The sequence below is a fragment of the Lissotriton helveticus genome, chromosome 7 (genome assembly GCF_964261635.1).
Source record: "Lissotriton helveticus chromosome 7, aLisHel1.1, whole genome shotgun sequence".
Taxonomy (NCBI): domain Eukaryota; kingdom Metazoa; phylum Chordata; class Amphibia; order Caudata; family Salamandridae; genus Lissotriton; species Lissotriton helveticus.
In genome coordinates this window covers 1685486166-1685510589 of record NC_136068.1, presented here as the reverse complement: position 1 = coordinate 1685510589, position 24424 = coordinate 1685486166, and the positions used below count along the sequence as shown (strand labels likewise).

Here is a 24424-nt window from a genome sequence, read left to right as displayed (position 1 = left end):
TGTTGTCCTATTGAGGTGATTTCTGGTCATCAGTCCACACCTGGTCTGGACCTCCAGGAGACTTGCTGTAGCTATTCTGCCTCTTCCCACTTCTGCTCTTTAATGGGCACTGAGATACATCATCTTCTTTGATACGTGCGATAGAAACCTCTGGCCTTCTAGAAAAAGACAATATTGATTGTGTTTTCGATAGTGAAACCTATTTTGCAGTACGTCTTATTACTTTCCTCCTGATTTGTATTCCTCAAACATCTTATTTTTACAGTGGTTTAATTGACAGCAGTTTCATAATATCAACCCTCCTTTCACGTGTCACGTGGGTAAATTTGAGGGGCCTTTAGATGTCTGCTCTTTCCTTTTAGTAGGGTCTGCATTTTATGAGGCGCTGCTGATCGCTGGGCATTTTACACTATTGGTTAAGCAGCTTGTCTCCACCCTTGATAACATGGCCATCTCACAGTGCATTTACCAGGGCCAGACCAATCATTTCATTCCCTGTCTTAGTGCTACCATTTTAATCATTAAAACTTGTCTCACTTTGGTCACATCACTTCTCTGTGTTCTTCGGTTGCTGCTCCCAAAGCGAGCCCACTTGCCGCTACCAGGGGCTTAGATATCAGTAGTGCACGACTGTATTGCTATCAGGACCCAAGGTTGTAAGGGCCGTCTATACCCCATTCTGACTGTCTCTTAATATCCAAATGAAGTGCATGGTGGGACATATTCCATGTATGTGTTAGGGCTAATGACATGCTAATTACGCCACTGATCGCTAATTTTTAAGTACCCACAACCCCCACTCAGCAACTCTGATTGTTTCATTGCTATCCCGACTACTACAGCAAATATGTCAACTCATGTGTCCCCCCACAATAGTAGGCCCTCCATAACAAAATGTCATAGAGAAAAGGGTTTTCTCCAGTATAATACACTAAAGTAAAGTATTGTCTAACTAAGTGAAGACAAATTGAGGAAACATCCGGCCTAAAGCAATAAGTGGTTTTACAAGGTAAATTTACCAGCTTTCAGAAAGAAATGTGATCAGGCCCACTGGTTTGGAAAACATAGCAGTTCTAAAAAGTGATCTTAAAGGTATTTTAACATGTGAAACAAATGTCTACTGTTTCCCTAATTGTTGTTTTAAATCTTGTATTACATTGTATTGCCTTTGCCAAGGCTTATTATTGTAAGTTTGATGTGAATTCCTCTTCGTGTTGTCTGTATCCTGCACTGAGATGATTCTTTAGTACCTGATTGCCTTCCTGAGAATCCTGGACTAGATGTCATTGATGTTGTTACTGTCCTAAATGTACTTGCACCGCTTACTCCAATCTTTCACCAAAACACAGTGCTGCTATATTGCCCCTTATGTTCACCATAATTACTAAGTCTGCCCATCCTTGGACAGACCTGTGGATAGTTGGAGAGAACATGCTCACATTGTCGCTTCCATTAGGACTCTGGCTTCATCCTCTGATGAGATGGCTTTATGAGTTCTTGAGAAACGGATAGTCACCGTAGTGTGTAGAAAGCCTTCAATTCATCCAGTGCTTCCTCTTGACACTTTTCTCCCATCATTTTTAATTGCCAGATTGCCGCTTTTATGGGCTTTGAGTGACCCATATTGTTCCTGTGCTAGTGGCATCCAACTTCATCCAACTGAAACACCAAACGACCGATAGCAAAGGTCATATTGGTTGCGAACAGCTTTCAAATCTTTGAGATGTGCATCAGAACACCTCCCCCATTTTCGTAAATAGATAACTAATCAAGCAAAAGTTTAGAAAACATTAAAAAAAATAGGGAGTTTTTGATAGATTTCCTTAGTAAATTTAGCCTGACTATCATAATCTGGCCTTGGTAGACAAAACCACAATGAGGTTAAATTACTGTAATGGTCTCTATGTTCACATACCAGATGCTTTCCTATCCCTGTTTACTTCTTTAACCTACCTGCCACCTTAGTTTTCACATGGCGTTTATAATCTAGCTAGCAAAAATGTTTAGATGTGGTTGGCCATTTTCCCTTGTCTCCCTTCAATGTATGTTGATTGCCCAGGTGGCAAAAACTCCAATCAGAATTCTAATACGAGGAATGGTTTATACCTTTCCATTTTAATTCACGTTATTTTCTTTAGTCTTTAAAAGCAACTCCTCTTAAACTTCTGCTGGTCACGTTGTGTAGGAGACAGTGCCTAAAGGAGATATGGTTATTTTAATTCGCTATAAAAATGAAGTCAGGCAGTCGAATTTAAGAGGATGCTGTAAAGAAGATGCGTTGAGGAAGGTCAGTGGCACTTTTTACTGCTATCGTATATCTGCTCAAATACATATCTAAGTCATTCCTCCCAGTCTGCCATTTAGGAGCTTTTCCCATGATTGTCATTCTATGCCCAAAGGTGTTAATATTTTGTGATGAATCTAAGTTGAAACTTTGTCTTTCTGTTCCTGATTTTCAGTGACTACCAAAACCGACCAAACAGCACACAAAGGAGATGGAGAGTTTGCGAGCAGATAGGCTCACAGAGATTAAATATACCTTTGTAAATGAACAGTTATGTATTTTTGTGTCTGTTCTTTACTAAATCATCAATACATATTTTGTTTTTAGTTGCTCACATATATGAACCAAGTGAGTTGTTTAAAATGTATCAAGTGTAGACATTATACTCCCAAGAGTTACCTGAAATGTACCTAAATCACACACTTACCCTTTCATATGTACTTTTGACAATAGATTGATGGAGGGATATTATTGGTGCACAGCTGAGTGCATAGTTATGTTGTAGAAACTCAGCACTTTATTCCCTTAGAGTAGACATTCCTTGAAAGAGATTGTGCTGCTTGATTCCCGCCATCAATGGCATCTTTGTTTCCCGCTTCCATAAATAAATAGCAATTGTTTAGTTGGTGGCCTTGAGCCGCTAAATAGCCCAGATTGTTAGGGTGGACAAGGTGCTGGGTTAATACGGCTCAGTTGTCCTGATTGAAGTAGTGGGGAGAGAGGTTGTTTTGCACTGGTAGTTCCCCTCCCCCTGAGTGGCGGCAAAAGGAGCAAATGAGATCATCTCACACAGATGCCACAGATGTTCTGTATGGTCTTTGCTCTACATTTGAGTAAAAAATACAGAGGCAGCCGGGGCTGGCAGAGGCTCTCACGTTTTCTTATCATACCTCGGGGAAGACTGCCCTGTCCAACAGGCAGGTCAACAGTGATCTAATGACTGGACTAATCAGTGAAGTTAGCAATGAGAGTTAACAAAATGTAATACATCGAATATTGGCAGAAAATGATCTGGATGTATGAAGTGCTCAAGTCTTCCTATAAACAGACTGTCGGTGCAAGCTCAGCTTTGTGACTCATCCCTGGTGGCCCTCTAATGACCTATGTGGCTGAGAGGGCAGAAGGACTCCCAGGGACTGGCTGTCCAGATCACTGTGGCCTCTATGTGGTAGGCCGCATGCATACTGGTGGTTTCACGCCAATTATCAACCTCCTCTATTAGTAGCTGTTGAACTTTGCCTCGCCATCTCTGGTCCCCGGCCAGCTGCTGGCTTTCACTCTCCTATTCACAGGCAGCTGCTAGCGGTCAGTTGGTGTTCCTTTCCATCAACTAGCATGCTGTCATTTGTCACTACTTGCTGGCACATAAGATTTGCCCGCACCATGTCATCTTGTCCGTGAGGGCTGAGTAGGTGAGGCCAGGAATGGAAATAGAAGCTTTAGTGGATGGGAGAGGGTTGGCCACCACAAGCCATCATCGCTCCTGCTACTCTCTGTGCCAGGTGTGTCAAATTTCTCATATAGTTGGAAACCAACTCTGAAGATGTTTTTCTATGTATATGTGCCCATTAATAAAGTGCTTAAAAAGGTTGCAAGCTGTGCTAGTTCCTCCAACTTGGAAATGAGGTAGAAAGTGTACAACACTAATGCAATTCCTTCAGCTTGGATACTTTGGTTTGACCTTGCTGATGGAGTACATTTTCTGCTAGAGCGCGGGCTCACCTGCTCGTTTTACCATACTCACCTGGGCCCATAAACACATACACACTTTGAACAGGTAAACGTACGCTAAATCAGAAGTTTTTAATACACCATTTAGGATCTATACCAATTGTCTTACCAAGACCTGTTTTCTTGTTAATTCCTGTTTTCAAGTGTGCTGAATTTTGCAGCATACATAGAAAGAAGAATATGCCTTGAAGGATTGTTTTTGCGCTGGAGAGTAGCCCTTCTTGCACAAAAACAATTGTGTCCGTAATGCAGGAATCCTTTGACCATTGCGCAATGGTGCCTGCGCCAGCGCTAGGCAGCCACAAGTGCGCCACTACATTGTGGGAGTTAAACATCGGCATATTTTGGTATAAATGGTGCTGTTCAATCCTCTCACAGTGCAGTGCAGCTACTTACTTTGCTGCGTTGCATGAACTATTAGTATATATGCTCTCCATTCCATTTAGCACTTGTGTTGCCTCGCGCAAGGACAACTTAAGTCCTTAGTAAATCTGGCCCTTAGTTCCTAGACATCTTGTACCTTTTGTCTCCACTCCCAGTACTTGCCATCCAGCTTAGCACCACATATGGGGCCATTTGCGCCCGCTCTACGCCCCCTGGGGCACTTTGGTATTACAGAAGAAGCCGCAGACACTTTTGCGGGCCCTTCTGTAATACTGAAAGTGCTGGCCCCCATAGAGCGCCAGCGCTTCCTCAAGAAGGCGTTCTTTCATTTGCTTGGCAGTGTGGCCCATGCAAATGAGGGGATCCCTTAGCCTCTGCTCACACACCGAATTATAGATGCGGGCGCAAAGGCAATGAAGCTGTCAGGGGCGCACTGACCTAAAAGGTTGTGCCTTTTACTGTACCCCTGATAGCAGCCCTCTGGAGGGGAAAAGGGGGGTCCTATGGACCCCTTAGACATCCCCTTGCAGGCGGGTGAAGTCAGTCATCGCACTCGCCTGGAAGGGGATCTCTAATCCACTGTTAAAGTGCAGGTGGGTTGCCTCCTGCACAGTGAAACACGGAGCGGCTGCTATGTTTTTCACCTGAATGCGGTGCCCACTGGGTAGCGTGAGTTCACATTTGCCCTGGGGGCTGCATATTCTATGTAATAGGGCACACTTCCCCTTTTTGCGCCAGACATGCCTGTGTTAAGGTGCACTGGGTGAAAGCAGGGAAAGTGTGCCCTATACATAATAGGGCCATGGTGAAGTTGTGGGATAAAAGGGTTAGCAGTTGAAGTTTCAGATATGGATATGACACAGCAGATTCCCCAACTACAATGTTCCCCTGTGGCTGAGATATTATTTTTAATTTACATTGAGGCATTTAATATATATCCTAAAACGGATGAGTAAGCACCACTGGCCGAAACCAGCACCAGCCATTCTGCTTCTTGAATATGTCTTTTCATCTTTTGTTCAGTTTTATTTAATCTTTCTGTGTTCCTTCTGGCCACTCTTCTGAAGTAAATGCTTGTACTCCAGCAAGCAATGCTTAATTTGTGCAGGTGCTATCAGGTGCTAAGCACCGGCACCTATTTCTCAGGGCCGGGTCTATTGAATTTTTCTCCCATGCACAGCCAGCCCTGTGCACAGGCCATTAAAAAGCCCCAGCCTCGAGCGAGGCTTGTGCAGCTGTAGGTTCAGATTTTGTGCATGCTGCTAGTGTGCTTGCTTTGGTGCGCACCAGTAGGCGGAGCTTGGGAAGTGGGTGTGGCCTCGTTAAACACTGTGAGCACCTGCACTTCATATTTTACAAGTTAAGCACTGCTAGCAAGATGCCAGAAACAGGAGCAGCCTGGTGGCATGAAGAGTTCTCTGAGTGCTTTTGCACGAAGCAGGGGCGCACAAGGGCTGGTTGTGTCTGTTATGAAGCCACTGCTAGGCCGTCCTAACTCTTTTACAGACACTAGTTTTGTACGCATTCTTTGTTGCTCGAATTTTCAAAATGCCTAATATTTGCGCCTATGCCTTTAAGAAAATAGGGCATTTTCTCACGCTTTAAACTATCCTGAATTCCTCATTCAATGCTATTATTTCTGTATGCTGTGCTGTGAAACAGAACCAGTTTTGAAAGTGTTTCCTGCTTTCTTTCTTTCTTTCCTACAGATGCGCCTACTGTGAACCCCGGTGTCATTGCTGTCTGTGTCATCGCAGCTCTGGCAGTTCTAGTAGCTGTTGGCATCATTTGGTGGTGCCACAGGAGGTAAGGGTTGGCAAACAAAGGAAAAGGTGAAATCAGAGCGCGGAAATGGAGTGACTGGCATGTCAAGTAACAGTAGCGACTCCTCAAGGGAGTGCTGCGGGCTGGTGTGGCAGGGGAGGGGCAGGGTGAGCGGTAGTAAACTCCGGCATACGGCCAAATGGAGTTAAGTAAATACATAAATAAATAAAACAAATTACATTGCGCGCACTGCATCGCCATTTGTCGATGCCGCGAGCAATATAATTTTTTTTTGTTTACTCCGTTCGGCTGTATGCATGACAATCCGTGTAGTCAAGACAAGCAAAGGTAACCCTGGAGGCTAGGGACATCTTAAGGATTTTGGGGGCCCTGAGCCAAACATGCATTGGAGGCCCCTGTTCCGAACACCTTTGAATTTTTGATCTAATTTAAGCTCTTTCAAGCCCTCTGTGGCCAGTTCACTAAAAGTGCACAGACACCCTTGTCTAAATTCTAAATGTGTTTACATCTAATATTCGGGGATAGTGATATGTGTTTTCAACATTGTAACACAGCAGCAGCTCACTAACACTACTTCAAATAATGTTCTGTGACCCCCTCCCATTGCTCATAGGTGAGGTCCCGTTTTGAAGAAACCTTTTTTATGGATGTTGCATGAAACATAAGCACAACATTTCTCTGCAAAATGTCTGTACTAGACTGTCACACATCACCCACATTAAAAATAAATTTAATTTGCCCATGCCTTAGAAAGTCAATGAAGTCAGGGGCATTTTCACACATTGCTATTTGCATCTGCATGCTTTGAAGAGAAGACTTTAACAGGCTCCAAGCCAGTGAGGGGTGGTTGGAAGAGGCGTGGTTCACTACTAAATAGACCATTCCTTAGAGACACAGAACCCCTGTGCATCATTTTAAAGTGGTGTAAACCATATACCATTTCCTGGATACGACTTCTTCCAGTTGTGATCCCTTGAATGCCCCCAATCCCACTAGCGCCTGGTGGTCACCTTAATATCCCGACAGGACAACTAGTGAGTATTGCAAGGAGGAGATGCTGAGTGGGGGGAGTGGCAACACACAGGTCATTAGCAAAACACTGTGTATATGTTTTTAACTTTAATACCAGTAGCCAGAACTCGAGGAGTCTAGTCCTGTTGTTTAGAGATATGTATATATTGAGTTTTTAAAAACAATTATTACAACATCGAAAATCAATAGTTTACAGAATCGTGAAACCTTGGTAGACAATATTGCTGATGCCAGGCAGGAAACAGGAACAACTATTAATTGGAGCTTGATCTGCAATGTTAGCTGCCTCGGTCCTTAATATTATAGGAGCAGTGCAATCGCTCAATTTACTAGTATAAACCAAAATGTCATACACATGTTGAACAAAAATATCTGATAGAGACATCTAGCCGCAGATTCCTAAACTTGGAATATCCCCAGACGTGAGACTGGATCTGGAATTTTTTTGCAGCAGCACCTCTAAGCGCTGGGGGACGGCGCCATAAGACCCCGCCCTGACATTGTCCTCGTACATGACATCAGCGAGGTCATATAAGTCCCTTCCGGCACGCTGACGTCAGTTTCCTTTATTCCGCGTGCAACGCAGATCTGGAGTGAGCTCCTCTGGCCTGTTTTCAGGCATCATTTTCGACGCTTCACGTCGGGAACAGTGTGCGATACCTTCGGGCTTCAAAACTTGTAATTCATGTTCATGGCAGAGGTCCGCAACAGAACCACATCTTATTTGTATGCGGTGTCTGGGTTAGCACCATGACTCCACGAACTGTGAAACCTGCCAATGTCTGAAACCGAAATCTGCTGAGTCGGCGTCTGATGTCGGCGTCTGACGAGGAACAATTTGCGCCGACACGTGTCATTTCGACGCGGTGTCGACGCAGAGTTCTGGATTCTTCTATGGAGTCCTCTGGAGAGGGTTCTGTGCCACTCTCCCACCCGGCGTCGCCAGAGCTAGTAATACCAGTGCCCACCTTGGAATTTGTGGAGCCTCCTCAGGATCTCCCAGATCTGGCAGGCTGTTCGCCTCCCCCGGAGCCCTGTCAGGATCCTCATTCTTCCATGGGGATCCCTTCCGTGTGGCATTCGGCACACCTTCAGTGTATTGGGAGGGTCAGCCTACAACCCTCCCCCACTGATGAGCTGTTTTCCCCTCCGCGGAGGGCTACCGAGGCTGGTGCGGCTTTTTTGAGAGTGGTCTCTTCGGCCACCCGCATTTTTAATATGCAAACCCCCTTCTACCCCTTTGTCGGTAGATCCCTCACTGGAGGACCTCCATCGTGGGTCCGACAATGTGGAGCCGCTTTTGCCTTTTGAGGCATCCCTTTATGATGCCCTCTTGGGTGCCTGGGTTCGACCTGCTTCAGGGAATCCAGTGGCACATTCAGTTCTGCACCGTCATCACCCAGCTCCACATGATCCGGTCTGTCTTTTTGTGCACCCTGATGTGAAAGAGTTTTTCTTGCAGACTGCCTTTCCTTCTCTGCCCCCTCTAACGCTTCCTCCCTCTCGGGAGTCCAGGTGGCTTGAATCCTGGGGTAGGAACGTCTTTGCATCCACTAGTGCAGCCCTTCGGTCATTACAAACTGTGTGTGTTTTGGCTCGAGCAACTTCTGCCCTGTGTGACTCTGCAGAGTCTTTGCTTACTGCCACCTCTGACGGTGCTCGCGCTGATCTTCTTCACTCCATTCGGGATGGGCGCGACATAGCCGAATTCACAATCCGTTCAGCCTTAGATACTGCGGATTCTTTGTGCCGACCCATGGCGAGTTCTGTTGCCTTAAGGCGTCAGGCTTGGTTGAGAGACAGTGTCTTCCCTGAAAATATCCGGGAACGTCTGGTTGATTTACCCATTGATGAGGTTTTGCTCTTTGAGTCTCACGCCGAGTCGGCGGTTCACAGGCTGCTGGCGGGCTTTCGTCCTCCCACTTAGGTCCTTTTAGGCCTGTCTTCTGTGGTACTTTTCATTTTCGTATCTGTTATATGCATTCTGTGTTTGACATAGGCAGTGAGCCTTTACATGTGCTCTGTGTTTCACGTGAACAGTGAGCCTTACATCTTCCTTTTATGTGGTCATGGGTGTTTACCCTTTTATTAGCATCTCTTGGATGTATTTTGCTTTCAGTTGCCTGTCGGCATTTGTGGCTGTGTTTCACAGGTTGCTGTGTCCTCTGCTTGTGGCTCTCAGCCCGTAGTTCAGCTCGGTAATGTCATTAAGGCCCGGAACTCTGTTCATGGGTTCGGTTCATTCCTGCATTCTTTTTGACCTGGCTTTTTGCCCTAAGAGGCGTCCCCCGTTGGTGCGGGGTATACATACTCCATGTGGGGTTTGTACTCTATTATATAGCCTTGATTTACTCACCTAGGCCTAGTGATAATGTGGGCTCCAGGCACCGATTGTATGTCCATTGTACAGTGTTCTATGTTTTTCCTTGAGATATATGCTTTAGCCATGGTTATCTATCTCTTTTAGAGGTTTCATGGTCTCTTCTTCTTAAACGACTCTTACCAGCTCTTCAATGTGCTGGGTATGGTACGGCTACATACATTATGTCTACATGCCAGTTGCCTTGGTTTCCTCTTCCTACCTTGCCTCTTCTTGTCATGGCTGCGCAGTTTGGACCAATATCTCAATTTGTGGGGGAGCCCTTTTTAGGTGGTTGCAAGTTCCCATAGGGTCCTCCTTGCTTCCAGTTCCTGGGGTGATTTTCCAATTGTCATATGCCCCTTTTAGGTGTTCGACACTATCCGTGTCTTTTGGAGTGCTAGTCTTGGATTTAAGAATCTTTCCGCCATTAGTTCACTTGGCGTTTTTGGCCTCTACCTTCGAAGTGGCCTACTCTTGTTAGAACTACGCCTGTGGGACAGTTCTTCTGGCAGTGGTCATTAATTACAGTCGACAAGTCTATTTTGGAGGTCGTTCCTCCTTCTGGCTTCGTGCTGCCCGGTCGGGCACTCTTCTGTTCCTGTGTAAGCCACTTAAGGTCTCTATTGCCATTTGCTGGTGGCATATTCTACCTGTTTTTAGCGAGTATGGGGTTGATGCTTTTGCCCCTCTTTACCCTTTAGGGTTGGGTGTGCGCTTGGCGTGTTTCTTGTCCTGCTGGCTATCTCCAATGCATTGCTCAGGTTCTGGCTTCCCTTTTGGCTTTCGCCTCCGGCACTTTCGGCCTCCTTTTATAACTGATCTGTTAGGCGCTGGTTGCATCTCTTCAAGTTCATTCCAAGCTTGGGTTAATGCACTTTCGTGCGCCATTTAGTTGAGACGGATCCCTCTCTCTCTCTCTCTCTCTCTCTCTCTCTCTCTCTCTCGGATCATACCATTCTACCTGACATTTTTATACTGGTACGGTGTGGCGCCATTGTGGCGTGTTGTCAGATATCTTTATCCTGTGATTTCTGCTGGGTTTGCTGTCGGCCTGTTCTGCTGCAGTTTTCCCCCTTTCTCTGTCACCTTGTTGATGGATCACATGCCTGCCACTTTCTGTTGTCCTATCGCAGACCACCTCCCCTTTTGGCGTATGGCTATGGTATCTATTCTAAGTTAAGGAATCTGCAGCTAGATGTCTCTATCAGATGTATGAGTTACTTACCTTCGGGAACGATGTATCTGGTAGAGATGTTGTCTAGCCACAGAGTATAATCCTGCAGAGCCCAAGCCCACTTAGCACGGTGGGTTGTACACCTTCTGCAGAGATCTCTGCTTGATCTTGAGGTCACCCACGGGATAAATCAACTTCTGATAGGGCCGGCTGGGCATTCACCTTTGTCTCAATAAAGGCACTACCATTAAACCGAGTGATACATTTCTAATAGCTTGAAATTAATGAAGTTTGATCTTGGGTCAAGTGTGTTTCCTACTTTGGAGGTGAGCACATTGTGTTTCTTCAATACCCCTCACACACCAAAAGGGCTCTTGGTGTCATGCTTCATCATAGGGGTCTTCGCATCTCTCTACCGAACGCGGTGTGTAACTTCCAACAAATGCGCGGGAGCACTGATGTAATCTCTATGTGTGGTGTGAGAGAGATGGTGAGAGGTAGGGTCAGGAGTGATAACTGAATGTTAAAAAATACCTAGCGTCATAGGAGTAAAACATTTCAGTAAGCCTTGGTGCCGGTATTATTAAAAAGGGTGTGAGGTGGAGGTGTGTTGTATTAATGTACAAAACCTTCTGCGTGTGTCAACGTGTTTCGAAGCTGGTGCTTCTTCAGGACGGGTACACAGATCCTTACCCTACTCACATGAATGGTGTGACAATGTCAACTGTACCAGTATTTTGTGTATACAGATGGTAAATGCTACAAAAAATGGGACACAATGGTCTCAATATTATTAGCAAAAAGGAAATTCCTTAGATTCAATTTGAAAAAGAAACACAATATGGGAAAAAAATCAGGTGTATAAGTTAGATTCCAAATGTAGTATTCTTGACCTGTATAAGTGACACATGCCTTACTTAAAAATTGAGCAAACTATAAACTATCGGTGCCAGTGCAGTGTCCCGTAAAAAAAGGGAACAAATACAAAACGTACACACACGTAACAGAAAACACACACACTAAAAGAATAATGTCCCAGGGTAGTTTCTGCAGTGACTAGCGAGTTCTTGAAATCCGAAATCAGAGTAAACAGCCTAGAGAGAGTAAAATGATCACATACTTGTTGTTTTGAAGCCAATGACATCATGAGCCTTGGAACGAAAGGGACCCTGTGCTCATTGCACTCTGTAAATAAAAATAAAAATAAAAATAAAAATTAGAATTGCTGCATTAGGTCGGTGTCCAAAGTCGATGGGAACAGAACTGGCCTCTGTGAAGCGGCTATGCCGTACTCGCATATACCAAGATGCTGCCTAGCATAAACGTCCCCCTCGCGGCTCCATTTAATGTGGTTATGCCAACTGGAGTGTTTATGTATACTGTACTTAATTGCCCATATCGTTCCCGCCAATATCGGCGTGTACGTGTGCTCACGGAGCGCTTCCTTCCCTGCGCTACTGGGAGGGTTGCGGGGATGGCCATCGCCCCGGAAGCTGTATTGCGTTCCTTCACCCGGAAGTGGTGGGACGCGGTGCATTTTAGAACTGGAGCGCTCACTTAGGATTTAATAGGACCGCTCTGTACTAATTATTGGCGTGTATTTGTTGTTCAAGGAGCGCTACAATCCCTGCGCTACTGTGAGGGTTGCGGGGACTGCCATCGTCCCGGAAGTTGTGCCGTGTTCCTTCACTCGGAAGTGGAGGGACGCCGTGCGTTTTTTGAACTAGAACGCTCACTTGGGATTAAATAGGACAGCGCTGTAATAGGTTGCGCTCGTGTTAGAAGTCCAATAATTAGTCTGGGGGCACTAAGCACGGTGTGAGAAAGAAAATGTATATTACAAAGCTATTAAAATGATTTTTTTTAAATTTGGGAAAAAATGGAAAAGATTCTCGTGTATTCATGGGCCATGGATATATATTGTACGTAGCTCTTTTTGGTAGCTGCAGATTTAAAAAAAGCCATTGAGATAGAAGTAGTAAATCAGTAAATCAGCGAGGGGCTATATTTTGTAGTCTCCATTACCTTCTGTTAAAAAAAGGTAGTAAAATAAAATAAAGATTGTAAACCCTTTCTCTGCGTACGGAAATCCAGATTTGTAGGGTTTAGTTAGGTAAACCCATAACAACCTGTAACCTCCTCTTTTTCAACTGGGCCAAAGATAATTGACTCAGTTGGTAATCCAGCACTCTTGGTCTGAGAAATGCGGATTTCCCGAGGGTTGTAAGATCCTTACACTGACACTCGGTAGATGAGTGTAAACAGTGGCAATCAATATCCATTCTTGACTCAAGAGAAATTACTCTATGGTATGTTATCATTGAGGCTTGTTACGTTGGTGCCCAGACGGAACACCCAGCGTTGTTCTTTTTCCAACAGGCCGTTCTTAGATTGTATTTGTTGTATGATTGTCCATTGGAGGTCATTCACTGTGTGTTCTCCAGTCAGAAAGTGTGTCGGCATTTTCGTTGTGCTTTTTGTACTTTTGTGTTTCCCAATGTGGATTTTCGCTGGTCGTGATGTCATTCCAACTTTCTCTAAACTGCAGGGGCATGTGACCATATAAATTACGTTCCAGCTATTACAGTTAGTAAATTTCCTTTGTTCCCATTCACTGTCATTCCTATACCTAATTCGTTTGCTCTTCTTGGTGAGGTGGCATGCGCTGCAGTTCCCACATGGGAAATGGCCTTGGATTGCTTGAAGAGTGGGGTTCTCATTGGTTGTGACTGTATCTGAGCATGGTCGTGTGTGAACAAGCATATCCTTCAAGTTGTTGCCCCTTTTGTGAGCGAACAGTGGTTTCTCAAGGCTTAGATTGCCACTGTTAAGGACCCTCTAATGTTTATTGACAATTTTAAATATTTTGTTTGAATGAGTGTGATTGGTGGTCATACAGATAGGCCTGACCTCTTGATCCTTGTGTGCCTTTTTCTTCCAATAAAGCCTCCCTATTATTATTCCGGGCTCTCTTCATTGGTCTGTCAATGATGCGGACGGGATCATTCTGATTGGCGAGTTTTGTTTTTAAATCTGAGGCTTGTGTTTTGTAGTCAGTCAGGTTGGTGCAGTTCCTCCTTGGTAGAGGAACTGCCGGTAGAGGAGGTTTTCACTTAGATGACGTGGATGGAAGCTGTCAAATTATAACAGACAGTTCTTAGCTGTTGGCTTGAAATGCGTGGTGGTTTTCAGTGTTCCCCCCTCCAGGTATATGTTCAGATCTAGGAACACTAGATTGTCACGTGATGTTGTACTGGTAAACTTTAGAAAGGTATTCTTTTGGTTGAGCCATTCCATGAACTCGTCGGTCGATGGAACGTTTCCCTCCCAGATGACCAGCACATCGTCAATTTACCTCTTCCATGTCTTGGTGTTGTGTCTGGAAGGGTGATTATGATGCAGGATCCTGCAGGTCTCTTGATGGTGTACATAGAGACCTGACATGCTGGGAGCAAATGTGCTCCCCATGCTGGTCCCATGTTTCTGCAGGTTGAGAGTATCCTCATACAGGAAGAAATTCTTGTTCAGGGCAAGGCTGATACATTCCATTACAAGATTCCGTGGTGTTTGGTATTCTCATGTGTTGCTAAAAAGTATTTCCTCCATGATGTTAAGTGCCTCGTCATGGGGTAAACTCGTGTACAAACTCTCCACGTCAAGCCCCAGTAGTAGTTGTTTATCAGGAAAAAAAATCAACTTTTGTTGTAGCTGGAGTACTGCTTTTGTATTTTTTATGGAGGTGTCCTTTTGTTGAATTAGAGGACGGAGAAAGGCATCAGAGAAATTAGACAAGGGCTCTAGTATAGAGCCAATGCCCAAAACTATCGAGCGACCTGGAGGTTGTACCAGGTTCTTATGTATCTTGGGAATGGTGTAGAAATACGGGGTCCTGGGTTATTTTTGGATTAGAAACTCTGCCTCTTTTTTGAACACCCAGTTGTGAGCTAGAGGTTCTTCCACCATTCCCGTGATCTGAATCCGTAAGGTTTCTGTGTGGTCTTCTTGTACAATTTAATAATTTCTTCTGTCTCCCAACAGTCTTCTACATTCATTGTCCTATGCCATTGTAGTCTGAATTACTATCGCCCCCACCTTTGTCAGCTGGTTTGATAGCGATATCCTTGTTTGTTGATAGTTGTCTTATGGCTTCATTTTCCAATCTTGTCGTGTTATGGAAACAGTTTTGGTCGTCTGTGGTCATCTCCCCTAGGTCTCTCATCACTGACTTCTCGAAACGTTAGTAATGCGGCGGGTAATGTAGTGTCTGGTGGAGTGAATGTTGATTTTAACAGTAAGCCAGTGTCAGATTGTTCAGCCATGGTGGTGTCTTTGTCCTTGAAGGCCCGTAGTTTCAATTTTCGCATGAATTCTTGCATCTCCGCATGAATATTGAATGTGTCTATCCTATTCGTTGGCACAAAACCCAATCCTTTCTCTAGGACTCTCTTCTGGATATCAGTGAGCTCTTGTTTCATTAGGTTCACCACTAGTTGCCCCTCTTGCTGGTGGACACTTGGTTGTTGAGTGAGCTGCCATGCTCCTTGTTGAGACGCGTGGGTCCTCTACTTCTTCTGTTGTCCAGTGTACATTGTTGCCTCTCCTGTTCCTGCCCTGTCGTGGTCCAGGGCATGATCCTAAAAAAGGTGGTGGCCCGTAGTAATTACAATGGTAATCGGGTGCCTGGGCATGCCCCCCCATCATTGGTGGTGGTCTGTAGGGATACTGGTGGTAGGCAGGGGGTCCCTGGTAGTCATGGGCGGATTTTGCGGATCCACGATCCACGGATTTGCGGATTTGCGGATCGTGGATCCGCAAAATCGGCGGTTTGCGGATCCGCGGATTTGGGGCGGGGCTTCCATGCGAGTGAGTCACTGCATTTGAGCTTCAACTAGTTCCAGCGACCATGTGTGTTACTATGCAATCGCCCCGAAGGGCGCAGGGGTCCCTTAGGTGAGCTGTCCATCATAGTGGGTCAATGGCGGGAAGACGGTGCACACCGCGAGTGTGTGGGCGGGGCTTCCATGCGAGTGCACATGCCTCTTGTGTCTGAGACCGATCAGAGCAGTAGATGAAGAGACAGACCCTCCTGGTCACAGGAACAGCAAAGGGATTGCGCTCCTGAAAGTCAAGGATGCAAAGGCCTCTGTCCAGCATCACAGCTGATTTTCGACTGTAGATTTGGGAAGAAGGCACACCTGCCCAGCCTCGATGACGAGCACGATTGTTTTTTGGGCTGATGAATGAGTCACTGCATTTGAGCTTCAACTAGTTCCAGCGACCATGTGTGTGTTACTATGCAATCGCCCCGAAGGGCGCAGAGGTCCCTTAGGTGAGCTGTCCATCATAGTGGGTCAATGGCGGGAAGACGGTGCACACCGCAAGTGTGTGGGTGGGGCTTCCATGCGAGTGCACATGCCTCTTGTGTGGGTAAAAGGTCTGAGACCGATCAGAGCAGTAGATGAAGAGACAGACCCTCCTGGTCACAGGAACAGCAAAGGGATTGCGCTCCTGAAAGTCAAGGATGCAAAGGCCTCTGTCCAGCATCACAGCTGATTTTCGACGGTAGATTTGGGAAGAAGGCACACCTGCCCAGCCTCGATGACGAGCACGATTGTTTTTTGGGCTGATGAATGAGTCACTGCATTTGAGCTTCAACTAGTTCCAGCGACCATGTGTGTGTTACTATGCAATCGCCCCGAAGGGCGCAGGGGTCCCTTAGGTGAGCTGTCCATCATAGTGGGTCAATGGCGGGAAGACGGTGCACACCGCGAGTGTGTGGGCGGGGCTTCCATGCGAGTGCACATGCCTCTTGTGTGGGTAAAAGGTCTGAGACCGATCAGAGCAGTAGATGAAGAGACAGACCCTCCTGGTCACAGGAACAGCAAAGGGATTGCGCTCCTGAAAGTCAAGGATGCAAAGGCCTCTGTCCAGCATCACAGCTGATTTTCGACGGTAGATTTGGGAAGAAGGCACACCTGCCTGGCCTGTTGTAACTATTTTACGATGGCGCCGGCAAGCTGCCAGCGCCATCCTAAAATAGTTACTAAATTAGCTTCAACAGGAAGCTCTAATAGATAAAATCGAGCACCTGCTTTATTTTATCTATTAGAGCTTCCTGTTGAAGCTAACTTAGTAACTATTTTAGGATGGCGCCGGCGCCATCGTAAAATAGTTACAACAGGCCAGGCTTCAACTTTTGCCCCGGGCCCGGATCCGCCGCTCGCGGATTTGCGAATTCTCGGTAAATTCGCGGGAGTTCGCGGATCGTGAATTTACCGAAAATTCGCAACATCCGCGTGCGGAACGGATTTTGCGCCCATCCTTAGTCCCTGGTAATTGCCCAATCCTCTTCATCTGGGATTGTAAGGTCTTTGGTACTGTTGCCCTCCTCTCTGGTTCCTATATGAGTTCTTCCTGCTTTAGTTTGAACTGTTGGTACTTGTATCAGATGTATCACTCTCCTGGTCACTATTAATGTCCTTAGGAAACAAATGTGGGATCACACTGCTTCACCTCCCAGCAGGTTCACCCCTAGGCATCATGGTCAACCCAGTTCGCCAAGTGTGTGTACTTGCAAAGTCTCTCGAGTGTTTCACCAGGTAGGTGCAGATTGGTGCTGGCCATCTCTATACACATGGTTCTGGAGTGTTATCCGTCATCAGTAGAGATTAGTCAATTAGAATGTAAGGGGTTGCTGAGCAGGCTGCCAAAATATTGTCTGTTCTCAGTAACTCTCCAGGTGCACAGGTGCCTCTCCACGAGCTCATCGGCTCAAATGGCTTGAGGGAGCCTTTTAAACAGGAAACAAATGTGGGATCATACTGCTTCACCTTCCAGCAGGTTCGCCCCTAGGCATCATCGTCAATGCAGTTCGCCAAGTGTGTGTACTTACAAAGGCTCTCGAGTGTTTCACCAGATAGGTGCAGATTAGTGCTGGCCATCTCTAAATACGTGTTTCTGGATTGTTATCCGTCATCAGTAGAGATTAGGCAATTTGAATGTTAGGGGTTGCTGAGCAGGTTCCAAAATGTTGTTGGTTCTCAGTAACTCTCCAGGCGCGCAGGTGCCTCTCCACGAGCTCGTCAGCTCAAATGGCTCGAGGGAGCATTTTAAATAGGAAACAAATGGGGGATCACACTGCTTTACCTCCCAGCAGGTTCGCCCCTGGGCATCATGGTCAATGCAGTTCGCCAAGTATGTGTACTTGCAAAGTCTTGCAAGTCTTTCACCAGGTAGGTGCAGATTGGTGCTGGCCATCTCTAAACATGTGTTTCTGGATTGTTATTCATCATCAGTAGAGATTAGGCAATTCAAATGTAGGCATCATGGACATTGCAGTTCGCCACGTGTGTGTACTTGCAAAGTTTCTCGAGTTCCTCAGATGTCATCTCTCTCACACCACACATAGAGATTACTTCAGTGCTCCAGCGCATTCGTTGGTAGTAGCACGCCGCAATCCGTAGAGGGATGCGAAGACCCCTATGATGAAGCATGACACCAAGGGGCCTTTTGGTGTGTAAGGGGTATTTAAGAAACATGATGTGCTACCCACCAAAGTAGGAAACACACTTGACCCATGATCAAACTTCATTAAATGCAATCTCACTTAGGTGGATCTTTTTGTTTACTAATTGTAAGGGGAGGCTGAATCCCGCCCCCAGGTGTCCGTGTAGGACACCAACTCTCCCCTCCCTCCTTTGTTTTCTTCTACGTTTCTAATAGCCCCTGGTATCGATAGTTCGGAGAACCCAGTGATGGGGACAACCCACGAAAAACGTATATAAAATATCCAGTTCTCCAAAATATCTGTTTTGAATGAAGCACTTTTTTGTAAGAACTAGAACTGATCCGAAACCTCAAATGATTCCTAATTTCCAACACGCCTCTCGACCAGATCGGGTATGTTTAGTACATTTTGATAAAGCTGGGGATAAGTTCGATGAGTACGCACGCACCGGGCAGTGCCCGCCGGTAACATGGATGCCTGTGAGTTGGTGAATCTAAACTTGGAAACTTTCCTTGGTGGAGAGGCACGCAGGAACTCAATGAGACTTTCATGTTGTAACACACACTAACCCATTTGCTATTCCGATCAGCTTTATCTCTCCCGCCATACTTCCTATTACTAGGGCACAAGTCCTAACAAGGTGCTACATTGCAGAAAGTGCATGGAGAAAAATGGCGAGTTTGCAAAATTAGCACAACCGGCTGTAAACTGAGACACGAGGCACAGGGAAAGGTTAGTGAGATAAAGCTGAGTTGTGGGACACAAAACACAGAGAACCAGAGGGACAAAAAACACAAGCAGGGCACGGAGTTCAGAGACGACAATGGAGGAGATAACCAAAAACAACGACCCCGGGAGTGGTGCGCACGTATGTGTACGTATGTGCCTGCCGCTGCAAGCAGAAAAGAGATGGTAAACTGTGCGCCGCTGAGCATTAACCACAAGCCCTAGGCAGCTACAATTCCTGGCAAAGGTGGGACATGCACCCGCCTTTGGCCAATTGCATGCTGTCTTTCTTAGAAAGACTCACGCAAAGGCCAATAGCATGTGAGCAAAAAAAAAGCACGCATGAGTGAGTGGTCTGATCTCGTAATGCTGGCTCAGGCGAGACCTAAAGTTTACCTATAAGTTAGCTTTTTTTCTAAAGTTTAACTGTTAAAAACTACTCTTCCTAAAGTTTATCTGTAAGAAAACTACCCTTTCTAAAGTTTACCTGTTAAAAAACTACTCTTCCTAAAGTTTAGTAGAAACAGGTAAAAGGGAACAAGGACCAAGAATATTCCTGTTTGCATCTAATGAAGGCTTTTTCACTAAAGGGCTAGATATCGCTTTATTCCAGTCACCTAAAATGTAAGCATTGATCTGGAAATGATTAAAAAATTATATTTTAAATTCTGTAGACTTATGCATCTACAAAGTCATCTAATTTAATAAGAGTAGTCTAGTGGGAGATGCACTAAGAGAAAATAGTATAATTTAATGCGAGGAGGCTGTCCCCTCATTGCCTCAAAGCTCGACTGGGGATTGTCTGGATCACCCCTATCGGTAATACTGCGCTCCGATAAAACATAGAGGGTCCTTTCTATTTCAAAATAATAATTATGGCGATAAGTACTGGTACTGTCTCTTTTGGAAATATCACAATTCTATTAGAGAAATGAAAGGGTTAACCCCTAAAATATTACATGCCTGTTTTATCACTTGTAAAATCGCTGCCCTTAGGGTCCGAGGTGGAACCATGTCGCAACACAGGTTTACCTAGAATTAATTTTACAAATCATTATATTAATCTGATTAGTTTAGTTAAAAATAACCGACTTTGCAATTCCCACAATGCACTGTTTTGGTGATTGAAAGAGCAAGAAGAAAGCATTGCTTCCTGGTAGCATGTAGTTATATAGTAACCATTAATTGTTGGTCTGTACTCTTTATTCAGGAGTCTTGTGAAGAGATATAGACTCTCTACCTTAAATGAATCTTACAGTACGGTAGAAAAGTGCTGCTTCTGCCCCTTTATATATGGTGGTAAGTATCATGTGGAGGTGTTCTGGTCTTCTTGTACCTATTTGAACTAAAATCTATTCGTGAACTACCCCATCTGAAATGTCCCTACAATCGTGAGGTTAAGTCATCAGGCTTATTGTGTCACCATCAGTATTGAATGATTCCATTTTTATTCCAAAGAGGATGATCAGGACATGAATCTATACATTCTGCTGATCCACGTCTTCCTACTACAGATGAGAAAGCAGCCTGTGCTCTCACAGTAACCCAAGAACCGCTGTGAGACTGCTGCCTCACCCACCTTAGCAGATAATGGAGAATTCAATGGTGGGATGAGTGGGCAAGTACAGAGGAGAGTAATTGCCTTTCAGAAGGGTCTAACCATGGAGACATATTGTGTTTAGCTGATGACAGCCAATTAGAATTGCTAAAATATCATTTGAACACTGATAAAGGTCATCTTTTGTTTTTATCATTCCTTAGGAAGCAGGAAAAGAAGAAATCTATGGAACGGTGAGTCTCATCTTGAACAGCCTGTTTCTGTGATTGCCGTGAGGATCAGCATCATAAGAGGTTGAACGTTTTTGTCAATTAACACAGAGGGGCAGAGGAGAGGATCTGCTGCCATAACCTAGAATGGTATCATTAAGGTGCAGGGGGTACCTATTGATGTGTCCTCGGCTCTGGTCTGGAGTGGTATTGGTGGGGGGGTGGGCAGGAGATGATGCCAGAGCAGTGGACCAGTAACCGTGGCAGCAACACACTGCACTACCGGCAAAGGTGGTGGGAGGATATCAAGATGGTATTTGTAACCACCAGCATGAATATGTGGAAAGTATCATGTTCATTGTGAGAAATATCAATTGGATGCCAATATGGCTTTGAAGGAAAGCACCTTATGTTGTATGAACAAATGTAAAAGGAATTGAAACTACAGCAGCAGGTTTTCTATTTTTAGTAGCTTATGGTAGCTATACAATATGCTTTTCATGATACTTACATGCATTAAGGGATGATTTATTCTATATAGGTAAAGGCGGTGTCTCTTAAGAAGTGATTCTGTGCATGTTTATGGGCATTCCTAAACAAATTCTCATTGGGCCTTGTGGAAGGATGTCCTTTCATGTATCGCCTGAATCCATGGTTTAGAAGTCCATCCGTGCAAGCTCTAACAACCTCCAAAGAGGATGTCAAATCAAGGGAAGAATTTAAGAGGCAGAAGGGGACGGGAGGAGTAAAAGGGAGCATGGTCAGGAGGAGCGCAGTCAAAGGAAACAGGGGGAAGAATGTTTTACTTGTGCCACAAACAGGTACTCACTTGTGCCCAGTTTGGGGTATGGAGACAAAATAAAGATTTAGAGGTCCTGGGAAAGTACAGTGGGCTGTAGTGAGGATACTTTATTAACATTTTACTAAGAGAGGCCTCATTTGAATCAGTAAATGGTTCTGTGCAGTAATTGGACCTCAAAACATTACATTCTCATTCTGGCAATGGTAATTTTGCATGGAGAACTGATGTGATCTGCTTCTCTCTTTTCAGCGCTCCGACTGAAGCCTCATTGCTTGATAGTGCAAAATCAAGCAGAAATTCTGTCATATAGATGCCATCTAATCCTGCAGCCGATGGTCACATAAAAATAAACCTCCAGTGGTCTCATGCTGGATCTAGCGAAACAGACCAACATTTCTTCTATACCCTTGCTGCGCTTCTGCTGAGGACACCTTCTCCTGGGAAAACATAAGTTCTGCGGTTGACTTATTTCACCAACTACTTCTCCATTACTGACTTACGCTTTCTGGTCCTCTTGTTAGCAGTGGATGCTTATTAGGAGGACCTGTGGATTGGATATTGTTGATGTCCTCAGTCATGCAGATAATCATTTCAAATGTAACTTTGATTTAGGGTATAAAACTGTAAAGTGCCCTCTGTGGCTATGTAAAATATTTAATCTTGGTAGCACATGTGTTCCTATCCAGCTTCTTTACTGCTGCTCCTCTAAAATATGCTTTTTAACACATTCAGTGGAGTTTAAAGGGCATCATTATGTACCACCCAAGTGAGAGGGTGGTGGCAGTGCTTTGGGGTGTTTCCTTTGAGTTCGTAATAACAATATTTGTCATAGTTTGAAATGTAATTCCAGTGTTGAGTTGTGTTCTTGAGAGTAATGAAATGTCTATTTGTTTTATATATTGCTTAATACACTGGCACAAATCCTAGTTCTAAGTACTATTGAAAAGTTGTTAGATGAAGAAAGAACGCCTCAGAGAGTAAGAGTACCAGGTCTAGGATCAAAGAGGTTTGTGATCTGTGATGAGAAACCCATGGATTCTGGACCCAAAGTCAATATTTCAACCACCAGCCCACATCATATGTCTACACACTGTTTAGGTACAACAGTTCTTGTGAAAATGTGTGATCTTGAGCAAGTCCGTGGATATTAATTAATTCCAATGGGTAGGTAGCAGTATAGTGCAACGTTCCTTGTGTGGTTTCCAATAATATTCAGTTTTTTTCTTTTTTATCACCTCACATACATCAGCATTATCACTCTTTATTATGGCACTTAATCTGTGTAGAATTTATTAATGAAGGGCACCAATTCCAAATAAATTTAAAGAATAAAAATAACAGATCTAGGACAACAGTTAAGACAGGCCACAGATAGAGTTTTGCACGAAATACTAAAATTAAATTCCCCATCAACTTTTGTACAAAAAGATTTGGCTCACGCTGGTCTGTGGTGTGGATGTGTTTTATATGTGGATTTGTCTGCAGCAATACCCATGTCTGTTATCCTTTATGTAACAATAAGACAAAAATCCAAATGTTAATCTGGATTTGTACTGAGCCTTGTTTTCTCAACAGAGGATGATTAAAGGTCTGTCATTATCAGCATGTGATGGAATGGATCTGTCACAATTACTGAATACAGGATCACCTTTTAGTCAAAACTGTTGGAGAGGACATTTTACGCTTCGGTTCTCATTTCTAAGGGGCTCTGAACATTTTTGACTGCCTTGCGGTAGAGGCTGTACATTTATACAGCGGTTGGAGTCTGTTGCATCTCACATTGTATGTTTTAATGTGATGAATTGTTAGCATTGTGTTAAATGGAAATATTATGGGAAGACAGCATTGTTTTTAATTACATATAACCTACTGATATTGTTTTTAATCAAATGTAACCTAACGAATTGTTTTATTAAAGTTGATTAAAGGGAAATTCATTTTTAATAAAACTAAGGGGCAGATTTACAAGCCCCTTGCGACATGTTTACGACACTGTTTAGTCACTTTTGTGACGCAGCGGCATCGTAAACAATGCGCCTCCATGCAACAGATTTACAACGTGACGCATCTAGTGAGATGCATCACATTGTAAAGCCCGGCGCTACAGTATACTAGCATCTGGTATAATGTATGCAGGGTGAGCGTTCCGTCGCAAGGAAGCCCCGTAAAAGTGACGCAGTGAAATATACAAGATTTCACTGAGCCACTTTTACGTCCATGCTGCGACAAAACCCTGCGCCAGCTTGAAGCAGGCATATGGAGTGATGCAGCATGTTAGGCAGAGGGCGCCCCTGTGCATTGCTGGAGTCGCGTTGCATTTGCAATACGACTCCAGCAATGCGGTGTCCTTACGTCAAAAGATGCGACAAGCATCTGGCTATCCTTGCGCCACGGTGGTGGCGCAAGGGTATTCCTGCGTATCGCATCTTTACTGGCACATCCCTGCTGATATGCAAGGATGCGCCAGTCCTGGTAAATCTGCCCTTTAGTATATTGACATTATTTTTTCATTGTGAGCACTATAGAGGAGGAATTGCTTCAAATGAAAGAAAATATAATTCCCTTAATGCCTGCACTGTCTATATATCTTAAATGCATATATATTAAATAAAAATAGATTTTAAAATGTTAATATTGTGATCCGTGTTTCTTCTAGCACGATATCATTATCTGTTGGATGCGCTTTAGTCAGTACAGACATCACATCAGAAAAAAGTTTGAATATTGCCTGTTTCTTAGCTTCATTGATTTCCACAAAGGTTGAAAGGACGTGGTAGTTATCTTTGAATGGCGGCGGCACATGGTAATCTTCTCACCAGCTCACCCTGCATCACATTTGGTTGAGGTATGTTACCTGGTGTAAGAGCTGA

At 44.6% G+C, this 24424-nt stretch overlaps 1 protein-coding gene across 1 annotated transcript in view; it reads left to right on the top strand.

Moving 5' to 3' along the window:
* LOC144770662 (uncharacterized) overlaps positions 1-24186 on the top strand; it is a 93103-nt gene extending 68917 nt beyond the window's left edge. Inside the window, exons 7-9 of the mRNA XM_078655374.1 lie at positions 6109-6205; positions 20747-20776; positions 21804-24186. Coding sequence (XP_078511500.1) covers positions 6109-6205; positions 20747-20776; positions 21804-21864 — 188 coding nt within the window. The 3' untranslated portion in view covers positions 21865-24186. The remainder of the gene's footprint in view (positions 1-6108; positions 6206-20746; positions 20777-21803) is intronic.
* Positions 24187-24424: the final 238 nt, after the last annotated feature.